The sequence below is a fragment of the Dreissena polymorpha genome, unplaced genomic scaffold (genome assembly GCF_020536995.1).
Source record: "Dreissena polymorpha isolate Duluth1 unplaced genomic scaffold, UMN_Dpol_1.0 chrUn007, whole genome shotgun sequence".
Lineage (NCBI taxonomy): Eukaryota > Metazoa > Mollusca > Bivalvia > Myida > Dreissenidae > Dreissena > Dreissena polymorpha.
The window spans coordinates 647,517-658,114 of NW_026273321.1; the positions used below are offsets into that span (position 1 = coordinate 647,517).

Below are 10,598 nucleotides of genomic sequence, written 5' to 3' on the forward strand. Positions count from 1 at the left end.
ATGACAGTAGTGACTCATTCAATAATCTTATAGAATCGCTAACCCTTTTTGGAAGGACATCAAGTCTTAAATTAAACAAGAGTAAATGCACTGTGCTTCGAGTAGGTAAATTAAAACAAAGTAATATTCATCTTAAAAAAGAAATGAAATTCAATTGGACATCAGATGAAGCAACAACGTTAGGAATAACCTTTACAAACAATGAACATGAAACAGTTCTAAAAAAAATATTGCCTAAACTACAATTTTTTTTAAATTGTTTAAAATCATGGCAGCATCGTAAACTTACACTAATCGGTAAAAACACAGTGTTGAAAACGTTTGCACTCCCCAAATTAATTTATACACTAACAGTTCTCCCAAACCCACCAAATGATATCATTGAAGATATAAAATCAGAAATATTTAATTTCATATGGGACGGTAAACCTGACAAAATTAAGCGAACTCAATTAATTCAATCAGTAGAATATGGAGGAATCAAACTAACGGATATAGATTCATTCTTGAATGCAATCAAATGCAGTTGGGTCAAAAGATATTTAGATAATACCAACACGAGTAAATGGAAATTATTCTACCAGAAAATTCTTAAAAAATATGGTGACTCCTTACTTTTTGAATGTTATATCGACAATAATATCTTAGATGAAATTTCAACCAAAAGCATATTTCTATTGAATGTTCTATCGGCATGGTGTAAAGTCACTCATAATTTAGAAACCAAAATAAACAGTAGTCATTATATGGAATAATAGAGACATAACTTCTAACAATAAAACGTTTTTCTATAAACATTGGTTCGAACGAAACATAAAATATGTAGATCAATTGTACGACTACAGAATAAACGACTTCTATTCTTTTGATAACTTATGCTACATATTTGGATTACCTACAAGTAATTTCCTGATGTACGACGCATTGATCAAAAGTATACCCATACATATTAAAGCTGTTACCAATACAAATAACACACCATGCACTCAAAAAACATTCGTAGAAAATATAATTGCAAAAAAAAATTATTTTTTTTTACACACTTCAAATTAAAAACCAAGCCGAAAGCTCTAAAGCTCAAACTAAATGGCAAAACCTTCATGGAGAAAAAGAATTGAATTGGAAACAAATATTTGTCATGCCATACAAATCAACTACTGATAGCACACTAAGAAATTTTCAATATAAACACATCCAGAGAATAATAGCTACGAATAAATATCTTTTTAAATGCAACCTATCCAACATAAATCTATGTGATATGTGTAGTGAACATATTGAAACAATTGAACACATTTTCTGGGAGTGTAAACACACTCAATCTCTATGGAATCAATTGACAACCTTTCTAGAGAAACAACAATTAAGTTTTAAACTATCTCTCTTAGACATCAGTTTAGGAGTAAATACCTTCAAAATTCAAGATATTTATAATGCTGTGAATTACATAATTATATTAATGAAATATTTTATATTCAGCATGAAAAACAGAAAACAAATTCCCACAATGAACTGTTAATCAATTATTTAAAACTGAAGATTCCAATTGAAAAAGAAATTGCCCTAAACAATGATACACTTTATATATTTAAACAAAAATGGAAACACATTAAACTTTCCTAAACAAGTCCAGTATGCTTTCTACCCTCTTTATGCAACACATCCTTATTCATAACTATCCTGTTGTTTTTCTTTTTTTTAAACACCTAACACAAACAACCAAAGAAAAATAATACATATTAACCTTTTTTTAAACCAAAAGAAAACCACAATATATCTTAGCATATCTTGTATAACATGTTTTGAACATTATTGCTGCTACATGGTTTCACTTTGTTGCATGATCATATACATGTATACATTGTATGTGTAATATTGAATTTAAAAAAAAAGATTATGTGAATGTAGATGTTTTTTTATAAAAAGTGTCAAGACAATAAAAAAATATGATTTTATTGCCTTATTAAAAGACATTTTGATATATGGCAAATGTTAATATTGCTTTTAATACGTATTAAGTTAAATATTATTATATACTTCTGCACCATACTTCTGCACAAACACTAAAGTTCACAATTGAGCATTGTCTTCCACAATTTTAAACAGTTTGCAACTCAATTTTCCAAAATTGTGCAATGTTCCCAATTCATTGTTTTCACAGAGATAGGGGAAAAAACTTAAATACAACAAAAACCTCTATCTGAATAAATATGTATAACAGGTTGATTTTCCATCAATCTTATGGTTTAAAAGATTAATGATTATAAGAGTAGCTTTAATTTTGTTTTGATCACTTTGGTAATCATTTAAAAAATGGGTTTTAAGAAGTACATATAACATATTTAACAGGACAAATGATTATAAAAGCTATTTAAAATCTTATTTACCAATTAAGCATCATTTCTTTATATCTCAGACAACAAAAATGGGCATGTAATTTTAAGTTCTTTTAAAAACATACAGTGCCGGTACTTAACCTAAGCAAGACCTGATGACTGCGTTGGCCGTATGTCACACGCACTAAGTAAAATGATACGAGTAATTCGATGCAAAACACATAAATCAAAAATCAGGTTAACCTTTTACACAAAAAATAATCTGTTTACTGATTGTTCTGTTAGGTTTATTGGTTAACCTGTTGAATCCCTAATTTTTTTACATGTTAGTATCATAACTATTATCAATGATAAATAAATACCAACAACCCGTAATGTTTCTTTGAATTTAAATTATTTGTTCCATTAATGTGTTCTTCAGGCGAAGACTAATTATTTTTAATGAATATTGACATAAGCATACCTTAATCTGCTTGATCCATCCAAGCACAGTTGTTTCAAGCACATGAAGCACAGCTCCCCGCCTGTTTGGGGCAGCAGCTGCCTCCGCCAACACCTCAATGGACGGCAAACTAAGAATGATCCTTCCCTAGAACAAACCAGCAAACATTCGCTGACTGAGTATTCTCTTTACCCTATCATTAATTTGTGAAAAAATCTCTTCGTTTCAAAATTAAACAAAACAAAAACCAATACCTAATTATAAAATGACATCATGATAATAAACAAAATGACATCAATTTACTGAGTGTTATTTCGTTAACGTGGGTAGATGTGATTATTAAGTGAACCTGATCAAGACCAGTACTAAAAACTTGTAATGGTTGTACAAATATCTATTTATCCTGAGAATTATAATCCTATTTATTTGAATGATAAATATCCTGTTATTTACATATTACACGAAACCCATATTAAAAGTGATCAAAGTCACATCAACGCCATGTTACCAGTACCCAAAGCACACAACAGTCAGCAAATCCATTTTTAATCCACAAACCAGCAACATCAGGCAATCATAGATTACAACCACTGGTTTACTTTTTACATTACTTACACTCAACACAGTTTTGAAATTGTACCAGCTCAAATTGGTACATCACATGATATGGGCCAGTGGCACTGACCTCTACATGACCCTGTGTGATCTCCACAGAGGACATGAGGCGGTGCAGCACGTCCAACACCTTGTCACCCCCCGTGCTGCTCATCACTGACTGGTTGGTGCACATCAGGGGCAGGTACACCTCCCGTACCACCAGCTCCAGGTGCTCTAGGGGCACATTAGTGCAGTCAATGTAGAACACCTCATCCACTGCAAAGAGGGAAATATGAATTATTAATTCAGCCTTGCTTTGTGAAAAGGTCTTTAATGTTTGGGCATGAAGTGTCCTCCAAGATTAAGCTGTGATGTCTGCACAGGCTAATCAGAGATGACACTTTCTGATTTTATTGTAGTTTTTATTAAATGAAGTCTATTCTAACCCTAGTAAAATGGTAACATTAAATAAAAGCGCATGTATGTATACAAATGTGTATACATTTTCATTATCTGTAATAATAATTTTCATGCAACTTTAGTGTCAATAACAACAGTTTGGTGCCATACATTTTAAGAATTTTTATCCAGTCTGTACTGGATTTACAAGTTTGTAAACACCTTAAAGGCTGTAACTTATTACTTTAGTTTTTGGACGAACTAAGTTTCCAGGCAACCTCTTATTTAGCAAAAATAATAGTTTAATGACACTCAATTTGCAGACAGTTGCATGTTATCAGATTTAAACTTTCATGCATTTGAATTATTCTGTTCACATGTCAGACTTGTTTTTACAACCATGTGACGGTCAAAAAACCTAGCAGATGTATTCCAGAAGTCAGTGGACCATAGCATTTGCACAATTAGGGTTAATAAGCATCGGTAATAAACAATGGCTGCAACTGATAATTATTCTGCTTTATGCAACCAAGGTTTATGGTATGTATAATTTCTAAAACAAAGTATCAAACATATTAATAATATGCCTTTGAAATAAGCGCTTTGTTAATTAATGACAATTTGGTATCCTTAAAGCTCCCTATGATATTTATACGCTCCGGTGAGCTAAATATTATTACATTTGTTGTAAGCAAATTTTAAACATACTTATGTTGTCCTTTGTAATCTTTGTTCCAGTGTTTGACTTTAGGAAGAATATAGACTTGTATTTTAAATCATGTGGCGGCTGAAGGGATGCTATTAACTGTTTGGGAGGTCTTATGTAGACAAACATTCTTCGTACATCCTCATTGTTGATGAACTCATAAAATGCCAGCCTGAAAGTAAAAGCAATATGAATAAACCCCTAAATGTATGTATTCTTACATTTGTTTATGACGAACACTATTTGACGCTATCAGGTTAAAATAATATTAACGATGTTCTAAGACAAAATACGTTGTACAGTAGACTCTGCCAATACCGGACGCTCTGAATACCGGAACTCTCCCGATTCCGAACGGTCGGGCAGTCCCGTATTTTCTCCTTCTATTTCTTTGTTAAAAAATGTTGAATAAACCGAACTCTCTCAAAACCGGAAACCGAACGGATATCTCCGTGAATTTGGTCATTTTCAACGTAAAATACATTGAGTACACCGGACGGTCCAAATTCTCAACATGCCTGAGGCGTGAAAATTACAATACCTAGTCAGCACAGCGCGAGCGGTGTCAAACATTTTGCTCGCGCAATCATCGATAATCGGATTAAACAAACCATAAAGGTGTCAAGTTGTTACCGCGCTAAAGAAGTCCGATTAAATAATGTAAAACAAACTGTGAATGTCTACAATAGACATGCAGTTACACCAAAAAGTGATTGACTCAATCGTTTTATTAAGCTTATGATAAACAATTTAATTACAAAAATTAATGCATGCCGTTGCGACGATCACTTTCTTGTTATCTTCTCGGGTAGTTTAAAACATCTTATAGCCATGTTTTTAATGCTTAAATGGTTGTTTGTTTGTTTGTCAGATAAAACTGTGAGAAATTTGACCGTTAAATATGCATCCATCTGTCTGCAAATTCATTCATTGCCTTTTCTTAATTTCAAATGCATCTTCAGCATTAATAGTCTCAAATCTACAAGTCTTCTCAAATCGTTATTCCTCAAAATTGTCTTTAAGGTTAAATTAATTCAGAGCTATTTATAGCGAACTCGAACACAACTCACTCGCCTATATGACAAATGTCACGTATGTACATGTATAAAGCACCACACTCACTTTGGGATTAATCAAAACAAGTCAGTATGGAATGTTTTTAGCTATTAATCGAATAAAAACACATTTTTTGAAGAATGCTTTAAACATAAACCTTACATAAGTACAGTTATCACATGGTACATGTAAATGTATTTGGTTTGCTTTATTCTTATATGATTTTGTACACGATGCATACAATGTATATTTCGGCAATATGCATACTCTTGGTAAACCGGAACTCTCTGAAAACCGGATGATCAGGCCGGTCCCCAGACCGTCCGGTTTACAGAGAGTCTACTGTATCAGTATATGAAAGAAATGGCATTAAATGAAGTGCATACTAATTATTTTCAAAACAAAATACATTGAATCAAGTTAAAAATGGCTCAATGTGCAAACAATGGTATTTTAATAAATTAAGAGCAATGTTTACCTGTTTTCATCGTTGAGGAACATGTTTTTGAGCTCCTCATTTCGTGGTCTGAGAGAGGAGCTAATCCTCGTCTCCAGCCACTTCAAACGGTCATCCATGGCTGATATGTACACTGATTATGTCTGGATTCTACTCTTCATATCATGCAGCACTACAAAAGATGATGTTTGAATGCTTTTATCACACATAGTACTCATACATGCCAGAATTTTTTAGGTCCAAAGCGGAACATTCCATAAAAAATTGTCGGGACATTTGACCAAAAAGCAGGACACCTAAAACGATCTATCATTCCACCTTTACTGTAGTCAGTATAGTACTAACAAAAACTCTTGATACTTTTATTCAAGACAAAAACCATCTGATATGAAGCATGAAACCTAAAACATTACAATAACAGTTTTATTAAATATGACAATAGCAAACAATGAAGATAATATTCATCTTTTTAGAGTACAAAATCTGGAACATTACGACAACAATACTCATTATATTACTTTCAATGGCAAACATTAACGCAGGGGAGGCTATCCAGTACACTGAAAATACGCGTTACAGTAAACTATCTACCGAACAGTTACATCAGCTTGACACGGAATGCTTTTTAAGCATTTATCCATGCGCAGTTTGTTACTAGTACTTGTCAATTGTCGCGGCTTAATTGGAGTAGGGTCAAACTGTCCTGCATAGCACCTCGTTGTTTTTAGCTTAATTGGAGTAGGGTCAAACTGTCATGCATAGCACCTCGTTGTTTTTATTACAATTACACCCAATTACACTAGACAGGATGGGTATCACTTATTGGACTGTTTGTTGCGATTTTGGTATATTGCACATTCGGATTATCCCGCTATTTTGGAACTAAACATGTGTGAATGTAAAAGACCCATTAATGACGTAGAGTTAATGTTTACAAAACAATTGTTTTGTAAACCGTTTCAAACAAAGACAAAAACAAACACATTTTCAACATTTATTTCATTTTAATACAACTATCGATAGCAATAAGCGACCACTATCTTGAAGACCACCATGGTGTGAATGCCTGATAAAATCAATAATTAGCAAATAAATCGCTGATAAGGTGTCATAAACAACACTGGTACACACGAGAAGTAGAATTGGATTGTTAATTGGGGTCAATAAATGGATTAGTGGTGGTAAGTGTTAGCGAAACAGGGCTTGAATAGCGAATTTTATTGGGAACCTATAGACCTTACATCGTTTTTTACGAATGTCGGGACAGATCGTCTCATATCGGGACGCCGGGACAAAGGGCCCAAAAGCGGGACTGTCCCGCCGTGATCGGGACGTCTTGTATGTATATAGTACTATCTTTGATAGACATCATAAATCCTATATAATAATCAGCAGCCACACTGAACCTACTTCTATATAAATATTTTTTTCTTTTACACTCATGATTTATACAGTATCAAATGATGGTGAAAGTTCCACAATGTCAAGTAATATTGCACAGATTAGTTGATTCACGGCAATAGCTATTGACCATCTTAACTCAATAACATCATCGCAAGAGATCTAAACATTTTATATTGAAAAGTACAGTAAACTGCGCAAGATTAATTTCTACCTTCGCTAGTATTGACAATACAAAATAGTTTAAATATTTTACTAATTGATAGTTTTTTGGCAAGGGTCATTTAAATATGGTGTTGTTCATATATATATATATATAGAGAGAGAGAGAGGTCACAATGAACTTGACCTTTGACCTAGAGACCCAAAAATGGGTGTGGCGTGTTGAACTCATCAAGGTGCAGGTACAAATGAAGTTTCAAAGTTGTAGGTGGAAGCACTTTGATTTTTGAGCCAATGTTCAAAAAGTTAAAATGTTAAGGTTTTAGCACGATGCAGACAGTGGACGACACGACACGACGAGCTGGATATGACAATACCACAGGTTTTCTCCGCAAACAACCAAGCTAAAAATTGGGTATCCAAATGTAAAATATGAAATTACCATTTCTGATGTTAGAATTCCACAACTTTTGCACAATGCCAAATTTTTATAGTAGGAAACAACTCTAATAGTCTGTGATTATGAATGTTTTAGTTTTTTAATCACTTTACATTATTCTGCATAAATGGATAAAACTATAGGAAAGAAGGATATTAAAATTGCCTCATACAGAACATTTGTTTGATCTGCAATATTCATGGTATAATTGCTAGGGCATAACAGTCTCAATTACGGTATTTTATGAAGTTCTATTTAATTTTATCAAAAAAAGAGAAAACATCTGGAAAATTTTCCCGAGATATTCACATTATGTCAATGACAATGCTTTCCACAGGCCATTTTAATATCAGCCCCTCGCCTGGGCGCTTGAATTTCAAAGTCAGAGTCCGCAGGGCGTTTGTAATTTACCGATTAGTGTATTTTCCAGTATTAAACCGAAGTTGATTACAATGTTGAACAGATGTCGAATATTTACACTGTTCCAAATTTTAAATGTAAATGTCAGCAAGAATAGTGTGTTGAAACATTGTCATGTGTTTTTAAGGTTGCATGCAAAGGATAACCTCTGTAGGCTATCATTCAGGTAAATTTAATGTGTTTTTGAAGTTATCCATCGCTTTCCTTAATTGGTAACGAACAACGTCTGTTTAGTGATGTGCATGAAATCTGTGTGCAGAACTGCCATTGTGTTTATGAAAGGGTGCATATGTACATTAATCCTCCAATTACCTTGAGTTGAGCAGTTAAGAAAACAACTAAAATAATTTCTGAATTAATTCAAACAATGTCGCAATAAATGATGTACCTTTAAAGATTTATTTCAATCCCGTTCAACCAATGTCAAAATTGTTTATTTACAGCGTGTTTAAGCACGCAAAGCCGATAGTTCCATACACACCCGCAAATGACATACACTACGTGCGTTGTTTACCTTGAGTTGAGAGGTCACATCCAAAAAGCGAGAGTACTTGATTGCAATAGGCAGAAGGTCAACAAAACTTTGAAAAGTAGATTTACTGAACAAATTTAGAAAAACTGAAAGATTAATTTAATTTTTTCCATATCTTCTATTAACCATTTAATTTAATAAGTTTCTGTTGGATCGGTCGATCTTCTTTTGAGCAACATTGACACGAAAAAGTGCTCAAGAGTTCAAAAAGAAATAACGTTTGCAAGTTGTTCAAATAAAATTTTGGCATATATAAGTTACTATTAAAAGATTTGATAAAATTATCACCCAATCGGGACAAGGTTTACCCACTGAAAGTGTGTAAATCGTCATGTAACCTATTTTCGTGATGTGCGTTCACAGATAATGAGATTGTTCCATGCAACATTTTCTGGGAATCTTGATAAAATTAAAGAATTTTCATTCAAATAAATCATATACATTTATTTTTTGTGTTTAAACTAGGGCAGTGGTCTGCAATTTATGTGCAAGAAACAAATGCAAGAAATGGTCATTAATTTGGACTATTTTAGTTGAAGTAAGATTTTTTTAATACAATTAATTTGGGTTTTTCCTTATATTAGTCGTATCTGTAATTATTTTCAAGCGTAGTAATGTTAGTAAAACAAATATTCGGAGCGCATGTGTGTGACGTCATCACGAGAGCCGTGTTCTTAATGTAAACAAAGTGATTGAATTTGGGTCATGCTCGACTCAAGGTAATTGGAGGATATATGTTCTAGTGAATACCCAGTTACCCTTCATAATTAGAATAATTTAGTTCCAATAAGGCAATATTGATAAGATTGTTCTTCTGTTTACCCATCATCATGCGAATTTTAACAAAATGATAATGATGAGAGGTATCTAAGTATTTGCTAAGCCTAAATGGAATAAGTTGTTTGCATACAAAAAAATGCGTGTTATAGAAACACTGCAACGAATAACGTAAAGTTGTTCAGCGACATTCTCGGGTTCAATCCCCAACGAGATGCACTTTTCCCGCAAGAGACGCGATTAAGTGTTTCAAAGCTTAAACAAATAAAGCAAAAGTTCACTGGATTGTTACAGGAACTGTGATCAAATATATACATACCGCAATACTATTGTAAAACTAAACACTAGCGTTCGACGCCATATTGTTATATTTGCTGCCAGGTGATGGGATGGTACTCTAAGTGTGAATAATGCAATTGTATTACTAGTAATCTGCATGAAAATCAAGAGCAAAATTTTAAATATTACATTTTAATGTTGTACTTAAGACTAGATTAAAACGTTAAAAATCATTTGTATATTGGTTGCACACAAATTATCACAGCACATTTTATAAAGCCGGGCAACAGTAAAAGCACCTGTTTCAATACGAATATTTAAGTTGTTATCGACATAAGCGTTTTTTTGAATTTCGATAATTCTCGACATTCCCACATTAAGAATAACGACTCGCCACATTCGTTGCTTATTTATAAAACAAATGCCACATTTTTATTGCATATCCATTATCAAGAAGCATTAAATATGAAACATACATTCTACATTAGAGCTACCAAATCACAAATCATCTTTTTTTTTTCTAAAGGGAAATACACGCTTACTGTATATATTTTTTCTGTGGTTAGAATCTAACACGTTCATCATAAATCTCATC

At 33.0% G+C, this 10,598-nt stretch overlaps 1 protein-coding gene across 2 annotated transcripts in view; it reads right to left on the reverse strand.

Moving 5' to 3' along the window:
* The window catches only part of LOC127863384 (dynein axonemal heavy chain 11-like), a 157,023-nt gene extending 146,844 nt beyond the window's left edge, over window positions 1-10,179 (reverse strand). For both annotated transcript variants that reach the window (XM_052402895.1, XM_052402894.1), the window contains exons 1-5: window positions 10,044-10,179; window positions 6,015-6,165; window positions 4,483-4,652; window positions 3,464-3,651; window positions 2,800-2,925 (exon numbers count right to left, since the gene is read on the reverse strand). In XM_052402895.1, the coding sequence (XP_052258855.1) occupies window positions 2,800-2,925; window positions 3,464-3,651; window positions 4,483-4,652; window positions 6,015-6,112 (582 nt within the window). In that variant the 5' untranslated portion in view covers window positions 6,113-6,165; window positions 10,044-10,179. The remainder of the gene's footprint in view (window positions 1-2,799; window positions 2,926-3,463; window positions 3,652-4,482; window positions 4,653-6,014; window positions 6,166-10,043) is intronic.
* Between the last annotated feature and the right edge of the window lie 419 nt (window positions 10,180-10,598).